General features: G+C 41.0%; 1 protein-coding gene across 1 annotated transcript in view; it reads left to right on the forward strand.

The window, feature by feature from the left end:
- Window positions 1-14,612, forward strand: part of fras1 (Fraser extracellular matrix complex subunit 1) — a 164,668-nt gene that overhangs the window by 137,660 nt on the left and 12,396 nt on the right. The window contains exons 37-46 of the mRNA XM_013910201.1: window positions 2,573-2,686; window positions 6,123-6,273; window positions 9,241-9,400; window positions 9,496-9,664; window positions 10,129-10,375; window positions 10,505-10,849; window positions 12,790-12,950; window positions 13,381-13,528; window positions 13,619-13,824; window positions 13,914-14,070. Coding sequence (XP_013765655.1) covers window positions 2,573-2,686; window positions 6,123-6,273; window positions 9,241-9,400; window positions 9,496-9,664; window positions 10,129-10,375; window positions 10,505-10,849; window positions 12,790-12,950; window positions 13,381-13,528; window positions 13,619-13,824; window positions 13,914-14,070 — 1,858 coding nt within the window. The remainder of the gene's footprint in view (window positions 1-2,572; window positions 2,687-6,122; window positions 6,274-9,240; window positions 9,401-9,495; window positions 9,665-10,128; window positions 10,376-10,504; window positions 10,850-12,789; window positions 12,951-13,380; window positions 13,529-13,618; window positions 13,825-13,913; window positions 14,071-14,612) is intronic.

A 14,612-nucleotide genomic window follows, 5' to 3' on the forward strand; every position in this document is an offset into this window, starting at 1 on the left:
GTGTGTATAAAAGGCACCTTCTGGAGTTTTATTACAGTGGGATGATTGAAATGGCAGAGTGAGGGCATGTCTGCGAGAGTGTGCCTGCTCTGACCTTTTGTGAATTTGTGGGTGTATTCATGTGCTTCTGTCTTTGTGAGGACAGAAGCTGGGGGCTTTTGCAAAGAGCGGACACCTCCGGAAACACAGTGAAAATATTTTTGCAAAGGACATGTTTGGAAGGACAGGCTATTTCTGTAGCATGGAAGGAGCAGCTTTATGTTTGCAGCTCATTTCATCTGAATAATATTTAGAGTCCTACAGAGCGGAGACACACAAAGTTTTGTGTTAGTAAATGTGCGTATTTAATTATCTGCTGCCCTGAAAACTCACATAGATCCAGTGAAGGGCCACACAATGGACAGTTTACCCAAAACATGAAAAAGTGCTGTGCTGCAACACACAGGAAATCTTTGGTCCGTATGGATGTGTCACAATCTGTCACTACCTGTGCCACCCGAATGGATTGCAGGTACAGCGTAATGCTACCAGCAGTGACACTGGCAAAAAGCAGATCTAAAATCCTGTTACTGTCATTTGCACTGAAGCAGGTGAAATAGATAAACAGTGGTTTATGTTTCCTAAATGGAAACAGTAACAATTCTGAAGTAAAACCTCAAATTCGGAGCCAGCCTCTAGTGGACATCAGAGGAACTACATTTTAGCGCTTCTCTATTCTTTAGCTGAGGAGTTGCCACTTGGGCAAACAAAAGTGCAGCACACTATGTTGTCTCTAGAAATGTATTAACCCGTCGCCACTATCAAGGATTGTAAGATGGTCCATGAGGAGGGGCTTATTCCACACGTTTGCCTTGGATGCACTTTGACATCCTTGCGAGTGTTTTGTTTTCACAGCTAGACCAGAAACCATCACACAAAGGTTCCTACAACTACAGAAGGACGAATGTGTGTGCAGTGGTAATGTCAGCTTTATGGTTATGAGCAAGCCTCAGGGTGAATCGACTCCTCTGCTTGTCAGTTTCCCCCCCTCAGCTCCACCACCTGTCATTACTAATAGCCCATATGATTAAACTGAATGACAGCGTGTAGGTATTGACATCCCCGATCGCAAACACACACTTCCCAGCCTTGGGTTTATTATCTTTCCATCACCTGGGGACATTTGGCTCGACAGCCACGCGTGCTCTGCAGCTCAGTAGATGCTTCGTGGCATTATCTCTGCTGTCGTTTCGGTTTCATTCCCACTGGAGCTGCTGTGTTATTAAATAATGTATGAGTTGCTATAAACTGTGTGGACAAGCTCAGCCTTCAAATGGCACGTGTCAAAGTTGGCCTTATTAGCCTCTCTTGTGGTGATTAGTTGCTCCCTCATGCACCTCAGACAGCAGGCGGTAACTGTGCATACTAGAGTAACTTATCTGATTCAGCCTGCCATCGCTGTTGGAAGCGGCTGAATCAATAAAGTAAAACCCAGCAGAACCTTTAAATGGTTCCTAACAACATTTTGAGCTTTCAAAACTTTGTTCAATGAGAATGACTTCAAGTGGAACCTACAGTGAAGTCTGTGCATGTCTCTAGCACAGCTTTTTGCAACCTGATATAAAGAAGAACAATTTACTCCAAAGTCTGAAGGCGTATTTTAATAGCTGGGTGTCTAAGTTTAGTGTTTTTGTGCTTTCTTTGAGCTTTAAACACTTATTTAATATGTTTAAGTTTGTGTTCCTGAGCTCCAGCGTCTCCCTGTCTGTGCTCCGTCTCGTTCATGTGCTTCTGTCTCCTGTGCTTCACTGTCTGCGATCATGCTCGAGCTCGTCTCCAGAGTCAATTATCTTCTGTTTGTTTCCTGCTTCATTTTAAAGGTCAAGGATGCCTTTGAGTAGTCACTTTTTCTTAGAAAGGTTTTTAACTGAGTGAAGCGAAGTAAGCGCGTGGCAGCCATAATAAGAGCTGGTCGAATTGTCTAAATACTGAGAAAAGATGATTCAACTCACCTTCATTATCTCCTTTGGCAGGAGAAGATCCCATAATCGACAGTGATGCACCATTCGACCATCATTTAAAGCAATCAATACACAAAACTGACAAAAAGCGCTGATCATATAATTATGTTAATTATGTGTGTTTTTCCGTTTCCATAATCTGTTGATATATTTAGAATTTTCAGGCTGTTAAACTCACAGCTGAACTCTGAACATCACACTGCTGTAATAAACTCTGCTTCATGTCGAGTTGTGTGAAGAATTACTGTAAGCGCTCTAATTCCAGATTATGAGGGTATTATGGTAATTAATCAAAGTACATTTGAGGTTTGCTATAGTTCAGTTTGTATTGGTCATGTCTGTTGTATTGCCAGACACGAGCATTATCATTAATTAAGTTTTACTTTGGATCAGCTGGGATGAGCGATACATGCAGGGGATTTTGTTTTAGTTGAGTAGAAATCCTGAACAAGGAGGAGCTCAGAAGTTTCACTGGATCAGTCGCCAGCAGGAAAACACAAAGTTAGACACGCTGTACTTTTAACACGTCTTTAAAAATAGTTTTTAATTTCTTTCATTTTTGGGTTTTCCAGATAGTGACAGCCGCTCCCCAGAAGTTCAAGATAGATATCCTGCCAGTTGATGATGGAACGCCGTTAATTTTCACCAACCTGGGACTGCAGTGGCTGGAGTACATGGATAACAAGGTACGATAACGATGCAGGGACACATTTTTATTTTTCCATCTGATCATGAGTAAAATGAATGTGGGGTTTGATTAAAAGAGAACAGATCCATAAAAATGTCGAATGTCAAGGTCAAGCTCATCTTCTCGGGCACGTTCAACTGTCTAATGTAATCTCTTAGAGAGAAGAAATGATTGAACAAAAATGCCACAAACCTGCTATTACGTTACCAGTAAGACTGATGTTTACATCCTCAGCATCAGTGGCAGACTGGTCTGCTTTGTGGCTGGAGATGATGAAGTAAATGACCTCCCTCAGACAATAAGCACACGCAGTTTCACTTGCATTCTATTACATATGCACACCAGAGGAGAGACAACCATATGCATGATGGGCAAAAACAAGGCTTGAGACTACATGTTCATATGATCCATAAAGTTTCAAAAATTAAGTTTAAGGATGTTAAAGATGTAATGTAATGTTTTGACACACTGAAGAGATCCAGTGCACGTGTCAGAGGTGAGAGTAGAGGAAGTCATCGATTCCAGGGAGTAATGTGGGAGAAACCGCAGCCCCGAGGTGTGCAAGAACAAAAGGTCTTTAATTCATTAAACTTTTTACCCCCCCAGCTGTAAAAAGCCGATACGGCACGCAGGCAGTTGGCATGGATGCCCAGATTTGTGAATACGATAACTTGAAGATGAACCAATTTTGGGTTTTCAAATTGATACCATAGATACCTCTAGTACTATACACGCAAAAATCAGTGACCTTGATCTCAAGGTCAAGGTCTGACGCCGAGTCTTGTGACTCGAGACTGCATCACAGTGTGTGGTGTGGAATAACACTCTGTCAGAAATTTAGCTTGACTATCTGAGCGTGGCTGCTGCTGCTGCTACTAACCAGCAAACCGAAATGCAGCATGTAGCGGTGCACTGATTGAGGGGACACTGACCCCTCTGTAAAAAACTGGCACACACCAAAACAAATTTGAACAGCAGAAGCCGCTGATGTGTGCTGTAGCTTCTGACTGAAGTGAGGAGATGGACAGAAATAGCCAAAGATTTAGATTTCAGGTAGTGGGCATTTGCTATTGTACACACTACATGCATAAAACCTGGTGTCCTTCCCATATTTATTAAATCCAGGTCCCACAGTGGTGATAATAAATTCTGCAGAAATCCAAGTTAGTAGGCATTTAGGAAACAAATCTAATTAAACTATTTGTGATGTTTAATAGCCGTAAAGTGAGAACAGCGGACACTGATGAGAACTTTTTCTAATTTATTACCTTTAATTGGACACCAGCAGAGGACGGAAACATCAGGATAATTCAGACGTGTTTAAATGAGCTGCGTGTTTGCTCAGCAGAACTCTCTCTGAGCAAATTATGTTTTAAAAAGTGCCAGCACACCCTGCTCTGCCTGAATATTCTCCAGCAGAGTAAATGTGTCTGTGTGAAGTGCGAAGGAGAAGCTCCATCACTGTTTGTTCTGAAATTAGCCCCTCCACCTCCACCTGCTGGCTTGCACACCTCATCGCAATGCAGCGCACAGGTTTGTTTGGTAGGCACTGTAAATATGTCACATCGTTCATTTATTCTCAGCCTGTGCTGTGTTTGCGCTGCAGGTAATTAAGTCCTGGGTGTTTTATCACTGAGCCAAATTATCATACTGTTACACTCCAGTATCTTCTCCTGAGTGCTGGAGGGGAAAGCAAAACCTGACCATTACCAATTGATCATATAGGCAGGAGACCTTTGGTCAAAGAAAATTATTCCATCTGAACTCATTAATATTTGGAGGTGCAGCTGTGTTCTGGGATATCCTACACTTCCATGTGCAAACATGGATCGCCTGAGGTTGAGAAAGGAGCAAGAAGGTGGTCCCATGATAGTGCAGTCTTTGTTATGGCCTGCAGGGGGAGGCAATTTCAAAACAATTTCTTACTGAGTTTCATTTAATACAACACGATGTCATTTAGGTGAAGCGGGGCATGCATTACAGCATCGTTGCCCTGCCTCTAACTTAGGAGCGTGCAATCAAAATGTGGAAAGTGTTCAGAGTTATAAATATCTCACTTTTGATTCAAAGCTGATTTTCAAAGCAAACTGTGAAGCTGTGTGCAGGAAGGAGCACCAGCAGCTCTCGTGTTTAAGAAGGCTTTCTCGTTTCCACATTGATAAAACCATGAGGGTTTTATTTCTTCGTGCTTTTATTGAATCTGTTTTGTCCTTTTAGTTGTTGTGGTTTGGATAGTTATCTGAAAAGAGCAGAAACTCTGTCATATTGTTAAGTGGTCTAACAGGTTGACTGATGAACCACAGCTGAAGTTCCCTGTCCACCAGACAGTTGCAGCGGTCGGCTGGTTTCATTTTTCTTTACACAGTGAGATTCGTTATTCTTCCTCCCAGACAAAGGCTTCTGGTCCCAAACTGTAAAACGACAAGGTTTAAAAAGTCACTTTTGTGGATTACATGATGGCCAAATTAGTATTTTAAATTTTTGTTGTCAGTATTTTTGCTCTGCTTTTTTGTTTTCTGTTGTTTCTTCAATTCAAGAGAACAAATCTACCTACGGTTAAAAATAAAATAACCTGAACCTGAAAATGTTCAAACCAAGGATTTCCAGAACTGTAGTTCCCAACCCAGCGTCCACGTAGAAGTTACTGGCAAATCTAAAAAGAAGGTTGGTTGCAAAGTAGTTTGCAGAAGAAACGGATTAAAAAAAACACAGCTGAACTTTGTTTGTTGGATACATTGAAACGTATTTGTAATAATCATAAATGAAACATCTTTAAAATATACGAGACACACCAAAAAACTTTTTAAGCCATCACATCACCTTCTGTGGTGATGTTCCAGATGTGCATGCTGGTGGTTTTAAACTTTGGAAAACTTGTAAAGACAACGTAGAGATCAGTCTAAAGTCCTTCATCCAACTAAGAGTCAAATAACAACAGTTTGGATGCTAATCTGTACTTAAGTGGGGAGATCAGTGTGTACAATAGCATTTCCCAATAATTTATCCAAACTCACTGGAACAATTAGCGAGTTTATAACCCACATAAACCAGATGCTGTCCATTAACAGAATAGAAAAGTTTAACTACTTTGCCCTTCAGAGGAGGGGCTCTTCAACATTTTGTTGGCTGAATGTCAATGTCGAGATCAGATACAGAAGCAAACACGTTTTTTAGTTGGTGTTGTGATGTTGGATATGCTGATTTCTGTTTTTTGAGCCAGTAGTGAAGCGACGCTTCTTAACAGCTGTATTTTTGCTATGATAGCTACATCAGGGAAGCTGAAATTGAAAAGAAAAGCTTCCTGCTCAGCTGAATCACAGTGTGACATTGTGAATGAAATCCCCAGTAATGAATTCTTGCACTGTGAGATCATTTCTGTGCGGTGAAAACTGAAAAACAGGAAATTTGAGTCAATCCTGTCTGATGTCTGTCAGGCCACCAATCTGATCACCAAGAGGGAGCTGCTGACCATGGACCCGGACACAGATGATGGACAGCTGGTTTATGAGATCACCACAGAGCCAAAGCACGGCTTCCTGGAGAGCAAGCTGAAACCTGGGAACCCCATTACCACATTCACACAAGGTACCGAAGCTCTCTCTGTTGCCTTTATATTTACAGCAGTAACAGTTTAACTTATTAGACAACCCATCCCTCTTAACTTCTCCTCCTCAGACAGCTTCAATCCTTGTCCAAAAAAAGACTCAGTTCATCAAATTTATCCCGAGAGTCTGTATTTATAGTGGTGACACTTTTGCAACTCTCTGTGGCATGTTGGAACCAATCAGGGCCAAATCCTGATTGGTCCAGAAGCTGATATCCACACGATTCTGCTTATTCACTAAAGTGTTCTCAAAGGTCATCTCATTTTGAGCATTTTGAGCATTGTGGAGCACCAATTCAAGGCAAATGTGATAGCTAAGTCCGTCAGAGATCAGCAAATTAAAATTTTTTTTGAGTCATAGCTGAAACTTTTGGCTTTGACTGCATGAAACTGCATTTTTATCAGCATAGGTACAGAATTAAAAAATTTGCAAGAAGCAGAAGAATTTTCTTTTAACAGTAAATCTTTTTTTTTTACTCCCAGAAATATCAATATAAATTATTTATGGGATTCTCAACATTCCCCACCACACTCAAGAGTGGGACAGTGGACAAAAACAAACTAACAGAAAAGTGAACTGTGTCCACATTCGCCCCCTGGTGTCAGATTTTGTTACTGTTTTCCTTTGAATAAAGACGTTTGTTTGACCATGAGCACAGTTTACCTTGGAAGCAGTGATCTGATTGCTGATCTACCAATAATTTTAATTTAACTGAATTTTATATCAAAGAAAATTTCCATCAGCTCAACACAGGTTGAGCAAAAGAGTGGGTGCAGTTTTGCTTTTCCCCTCCTCCTGTGAGCTTTGATGTTTTTTTTTGCTTTTCCTGCTTTAAATATTCATAAAAAATTAGGATAATTTTCCTTTTTTGTGTCATACTGAATACTAATAAACCATGTACTACATGTGCGTTTTAAAAACTCACATCAATGGGCTGATGGTGTACGATATTAAAAGGAAATGAAGGCTACTTTTTGATATGCAGGATGGTTATCTTATCAGGTTAGTGTGGGATCACCGCAGTCATAGTTGGGATATACTGTGTAAAGCTGCAGTTAGTGCCAGTTTATGTTTCCAAATCAAACCCTTATGACTCTTTAAAATGAAGCCATGGCTTTCTGACTCCCTTCAAGTTCAATCTTTTTTCTCTTCTGAGATAGTTTCATTTGAAGGACTTTTTAATGCCTGAGGATTAGCTATGCCTCAGAGCAGTTGGGACTCACATATTGGAAACCCGCTGCTCCTGGGCTTTCCTTCTAAACTCCCTCAGCGGATGACATAAACCACAAAGACTTCTCTATCAGTGTATAGAGAGCCACCTGTTTCCTTCACTGCACCAGTTCAGTGTTGCATCGGTGCCCTCTTCTGTTCATCCCGCATCCTTCGTGCCGCTGCAGAGAAAACTCGGTGCCTGTTGGAAGGTAGAGGAGGGGAAAACAAAAGACTCCGTCACATTTTGCCTTCACAGTGAGAAGGAGGGACAAAAGCTTGACCCCACATTCTTCGCTCTGATCATTTCTCCGCTGAACGACACCACCTATCTGCTGTATTTCCCGTTGCACACGTTTACTCAGCTAATTTGCAGTTTAAATCAGCAGTGCTCTCATTATGAGCCTGCTTATGTTCACCTCAAGGCTGCAGACGAGGATCAGTGTCAGCCTGCTGTTGTAAAATGTTGATCCTCCAGGCTGCAGAGAGCAAGTATAAACAGCCACTTTGATGTGTCGCATGCTCGATTTGAAGCTTGTAAACATCATTTTCTTAATGATAATAAATTTCCAATAAGTGAAATAACCCTTAGCCTGAGCGCGAGAGATGGAGGCAATATGAATAAATAAAACAGATGAGATTTCTAGTAATCAACATCATCCCGACTGTGAGCATTTGCTCCCATATTCTGCCAAATGCTTGTACGCAATCTAAAAATTATGTTTGAGATATTACTATTCTGGATATTAATGCATAATTTAGTACTGTCTTCATCTCTGTGGTGTTTATGCTGAGCTTCCTGAAGGTCATTTGGCCAATTTTGAAGCAGCTGGGCTCACATCTAAGTTTTTCCTTTTCTACAACCTTCTGTGGAACGTGTAAATGAGCAGAAACCCAGAGCCAATAATAACTTTCACATTCATTTCCAGGCTATTTTATTTCTCCAAGTACTGTGAATTGGCCCAAGGCTGCAAACTATAGAAGTGATATTTTCCAAGAAATGCCTTCTTTGCAAAAGATTTTCACTATTAAGATTCAATCAGTCTTTTTTGGGTGTCCCCCTCCTCACAGTAAATTTGTGTGCAAGCATAAAAATCAGCACTAATTGTCTTTAAAGACCATCGTGTGAATTTGGCTCTCCTGCTGATTTAAAAACCTGCTGCAGTGCTTTGTGACATTTCTGGCATATTTAAAACCTTATTTTCAGCACATTTTGAACCCGTGTGTTCGTTTTTGACTGACTCCCATCAGACCTGATCTGAGTCAGTTCACTTCTTAGTACTGGCATTGTATTAAAATTGAGTCTGAATGGCTAAAATAATTATGTTCATCTCCTTCTGAGGCAGCGTTGAGCTCAACTTTAGGGTGAGGCTCTAAGACATTCAGCGGGATCTCGCCTGGGTATCTTTCCTTTAGAGATTATCAGTGCACACCTAACTGAAAGGAAATTATAAGCAAGACCCAGAAACCAGAGAGCTTATACTTTATGTCTCATCATGCCTGAGATCTCCTTGGGATCCTCTGGAGGATCAGAAAAGCATTGCTGGGTGGAAGAAAACATGGCGCTAACACAGTAATAAATCGAGCCAAACAGCTACTGAAACAAGAAGTGATTGAAACATAAAAAACAAGTGGGAGACATGAATGAACTGATGAAGAAGCATTAATAGAAGCACTAATACTAAAAACCCCAAACAGAGAAATAAATTTAGACTAATGTGGCTTTTTTTCTTTGTAGCCGATATCAATCTGGGTCTGATCCGGTACGTGCTTCATCAAGAGAACGTCCAGGAAACCATGGACAACTTCAAGTTCCTGGTCAAAGACAGCAAACCAAATGTGGTCAGTGACAACGTCTTCCACATCCAGTGGTCCCTCATCAGCTTTGAGCACAAAAGGTCTGCACCATTTCAAAGAAATATACATATTTTATAAAGATTACCCGTTGGACACCCACCCTTTTAACTTCCTACTTCTTCTAATGGCACCACAGCTACAATGTGAGTGAGAAGGCCGGCACAGTGGCGGTGACCGTGAAGCGAACCGGTAATCTCAACCAGTACGCCATCGTGCTCTGCCGCACTGAACAGGGCAGCGCCACCTCCACGAGCAGCGTCGGATCCAGACCTGGACAGCAGGACTACGTGGAATATGCTGGGCAGGTAGAAACTCGATATTCCACGTTTAAAAAATGAACATTTCTCTTTTAATTGATTTTATTTCTCTCCTGTGAGTTTGTGTTCTTCATTTAGTCTGGAAACCAGTAAATGCTGCTAAAATCTTATTTATCTTTGTAACAACAAAATAAGTTTTGACCTTAACATCTTGGGAGTAACGTGAACCTGGAATCTTTTTGCATTTTCATCAGTTTTAAGTGGAGTACAACAGGAACGTAATGTTTGTACTACAAACATCCTATTTCAGAGGAAGAAAATCAGTGGTCCTAATATGGAACCCTGAGGTACTCCTTTGTGTACATGGAGGTTTGAGGAGGAAAAAGATTCAGTAAAGTGGGCACACTTTTGCTTTACTTGACATTCAGTGACGTGTATCATCTATAACTAGCCTATGTTAAGTTAAGGTTTTGTAATCACTTCTTTAATGCCTCCTTCTCGTTGTTTTCCAGGTGCAGTTTGATGAGCGTGAGGACACAAAGGTGTGCACTATAGTCATTAACGACGACAAGGTGTTTGAGGGGATCGAGAGCTTCCATGTGGAGCTCAGCATGCCCGTGTACGCGCTGCTGGGTGGAAACACGCGCGCTGTCGTCAACATCAACGACACAGAAGACGAACCCACTTTGCAGTTTGACAAGAAGATTTACCACGTCAATGAAAGCTCAGGCTTAATCCATGCTCCCATTGAAAGGAAAGGTACACACTGCAGAGGAGTTTCTAACATTTCATGTTCCACGAATTTTCTCATAATTTCTTTCTTTTCATTTTCACTTTAGTTCCTGCACACACTGTGTGACCTTGTTGTCTCTCTTCATTTCTGCTCAGGTGATACCTCCAGCACAGTCTCTGCTCTCTGCTACACCGTAGCCAAGTCAGCACAGGGCAGCAGCCTCCACGCTCTGGAGTCCGGCTCTGACTACAAGAGCCGCGGCATGACCACCGACAACCGAGTGATCTTCGGTCCTGGAGTCAGCATGTCCACCTGTGATGTTAAGCTCATCGATGACAGCGAGTACGAACTGTCCGAGGAGTTCGAGCTGGTGCTTTCAGACGCCTCCGATAACGCACGCATGGGCGACGTGTCGGTGGCCAAGGTCATTATTGATGGACCCAACGATGCATCGACTGTTTCTCTTGGAAACGCCACGTTTACTTTCAGCGAAGATGCTGGTATGAGCCTTTTTCGTGCATCCACCAGCGTAATGTCTTTATGAATTCATATTTCTTATTGCGTAATTAAATTAAATTTACGTTAAAAAAAATTAAATGTTTCAAACGGCTAATAGCTTCCTATAAAAAACTAGTGCACTGGTAGCTAGCACTTCACAATAATCATTAGCAATGAATGATAGATTAGTAGTTAATTAAACTTTAGTTACACATATTTATTATTAGCATTCTAACTAGTAGTAATCATTTTTTGACTCTATAAATGATCTATAAACAAACATTAATGTTAGTATGATAGATATTTTAAGAGTGTAAGAGTTGGCACTTGAGGTGGCATAAAACCTGTGAACCCACTCACTGCGTAGTTTTAATTTCATCACAAATAATAACAAATAAAAAACCCAACTAGGCTTCAAGGAAACTTAAAGAAGTCCAGACGCTTTTCTTTCCAAGCCCCTTAGACTACGATGACCTGGATGACTGAGAACCTTCACAGACAAACTTTTATCACGTGTGAATGTTGGAGATGATCACTGCTCCACTCTCCAGAAACACTGAGAGGTTATGCAGCCAAAATAGATGCTATTGCCCGAGTTGAAAATTAAGCAAATAAATATAAAGTACAGGTGTAACTAAAAACAGCACAAAGCCAAAGTACATTTAAAACAACACAGTCAAGGTACAGTCTAAATAATACAGACTGACAGAGTGGCATGGCAGCTCAAAGCAGCTCTGAATAATAAGCTCTGCTTTGCTGCTCATTTTAAGCTGGTGGTGTGATTGATGGTGCGGCTTGATTGAAGCAGGGATTGGTGTACCAGAACAATCAAGCACAGCGACAGTCTGGGAGCTGGGAGCTGGAGGAGATGGCAGAAAGCGGAAGTAGAAGCTCCAGTCCTGGACAGGGCCTAAACAGGCTACGAAACACAAGCAGATATAAAATAGAAGAGAGAAGACCACTTTAGGATCATGTTAGGAGTTAGTGGAAGACTGGTGTCACTGGTTTCACTGGTAATCCATCTGCATATCCTGGCAGCAGCTTTAAATGAAGCCTTTGAAACCTTAATCAAACAACAATAACGTCTAAGGTCATCGTTAAGAAATACATAATGTAAAAATGTTATATGCAATGTCATCAGAACATAATTTTTATCATCAGTACGTCATGAATAATTTATAAAATAATTATTTGATACACATTTATTACCATACATTATAATATTAGGTGTTTGTACACATGACAGTATTTACAATGATTTAATATTTTAAAAAATTACATAATTTATAAGTAATGGTTATATTTTCTTTATTACTTTTTATATGAGTTGTTTGAAGTGATGCCTATTCTTATAGCTCTCCATCAGGAATTTAGGGCATTTCCAATAGTTGTTAGAAAGTAGTCTTTGTATGGGAGGTTTCATAATGGATACATTTAATGATATTAGTGTAACCAGTTTACGTGCATCATGTTTTGTGGAAACATTTCTCATCGTCAGTTAGATCACTGCACTCTGTGATATTTTACTTGTTTCATTTATTTAGGAACATTGGACGTGTTTTGGAGCATGACACAGAATAGATTGTTTCCTCTCTTATAATTAGCATCACTGACAGCTACACTGCGCCTCATCTTTCTGCTGAACTTCTTCCACTTCTTTCTTTTTCTCCTTCTTCTCGCTGGCGTAGCTTTGATCTTTGATATAAAGGTATCTTCCCCACAGTGTTGAACAGACAGTATCATTAGTTGCAGCTAAAAGAAGCTGCGAGATTCAGTTTCTGTGTCACTTTGTTCTTAGATCAGATAGAAAGATTACTTTCTATGTAAAGATCAAAACAACTTTGTAAATTAGAGTTATTAATATCTTATAACCCCTCAAACACACAGCAACTTCCCACATTTCACATTTTTTTACCTTGCATTTCACTTTTCCCTCTCTCAGGCACAATTGAAATACCAGTGCTGCGTCATGGCAGCGACCTGTCCTCGCTGACCTCTGTGTGGTGCGCCACCCGACCTTCAGACCCTCCATCAGCCAGCCCCGGGGTCGACTACATTCCCAGCTCCAAGAAAGTGGAATTCAAACCTGGAAAAACTGACGAGGTAAGGACAGAGAACCCAGCACAGATGTCACAGTTATGTTATCGTCCCAAACAAAAACACTTGAGCCAGCTGTGCAATGGGCTATCATATAATTGATAAACAGGATGGAGGACAGTCGGGAATGCTGGGTTAAAAAAGCAGCTTGTAGACTGTGAGCAGATAAAGCAGCTTGAACTGGATACGCTGTATGAAGTTTTGCCTCTGGGATGCGTAGAACGGTGTCAGCACTTGCACATAGCTGGATCTGAATTAATTCTTCAACACTGACATCTTTACATACAGTAGATGAACATTTTTTATAACGTCATCAGCCGAGCTCACCAAGTTTCTACTGCAGCTACCAGGAAGGTGTTTTTATTCCTCGATAAATAACAGATTCACCCGTATAACCCTTGCAAATCATTTGATCTGACCTCCCTTTTTTAAACAGACGTGCAGTTTAACCATCATGGATGACATCCAGAACCCGTCCATCGAGGGGTCTGAGTCCTTCGTGGTGTTCCTCAGTTCTCCTCAGGGTGCTGTCCTCCAAGAGCCCTATGAAGCCAACGTCATCATCGCGGACACGTTCCAGGACAGTACGTCCTCATAGAACAATCGCAGGCTTTAATACACGTGTGTCATGTCAAACACCCTTCATTGACCAGATGTTGCTCGCTCTCTCTCAGTTCCTAACATGCAGTTTGAGAAGAGCTCCTACACCGCGAAGGAGAAGGATAACCTTCTCCACATCCCCATCATCCGGACCGGCGACCTCTCCTTCAAGTCATCGGTGCGCTGTTTCACCCGGACCATGTCCGCCATGGTGATGGACGACTTTGAGGAGAGAAGGAATGCAGATGAGTCGCGCATCACTTTCCTCAAAGGAGAGAAGGTAAAATGTTGAGTCAAAATGTGACCTGATGTTTGTGTCCTTGTTCTCAGACTCTGCTCATCAGGGTGCTTCGATTGTGCATTTTCCAGGTGAAAAACTGCACAGTTCACATCATTGACGACTCAGTGTTCGAGCCTGAGGAGGAGTTTCAGGTGCATCTCGGTACACCGCTCAGTGACCACTGGAGCGGCGCCATGGTGGGAGCCAATGATATTGTCACTGTAACCATCACCAATGATGAAGATGGTAAGCAGGCACTTGATCGCCATGTGATTCACATTAAACAGGATTTACTGATATGCTGTCATAGAATAATGATCGTTTTATATCATAAAAAGAGCTACATATATACATTTTACATCCTTTATCTGATACAAACATGAAAGAAGCTGAGGACTTTTATTTTGAAAAAACATTCCCACTTTTTTTTTTTTTTTTTTTTTTGGGGAACATTGAAATGGTTCCTGAACAAAACTCTCAAAACTAAGTTGTGAATTACTGGGTGATGGGTTTATTTAGATTTAATAACCAATGAAAACGTCGTCACCATTCCTTTTGTTTCCTGTTGACTGCATATTTGAGGTATATCATAGTCTACTTGCACTTTTTGAACTATGCGTCACTAATTTTTTCAAGTGTGTGACCCCTCAGCCTAATTGTTGATGTTAGAATAACTGAAGCCTGGTATGGATAAAATATCCTGAGTATGTTGAACTTGCTCCTGATTTCCAAACTAATTTTAAGATAATGTTCCTCGTTTTTACTTTTGGTCAACTTCTTTTTTTTTT

This window comes from Pundamilia nyererei, unplaced genomic scaffold (assembly GCF_000239375.1).
Source record: "Pundamilia nyererei isolate P.nyererei 1_Seehausen unplaced genomic scaffold, PunNye1.0 scaffold00038, whole genome shotgun sequence".
Classification (NCBI taxonomy): domain Eukaryota; kingdom Metazoa; phylum Chordata; class Actinopteri; order Cichliformes; family Cichlidae; genus Pundamilia; species Pundamilia nyererei.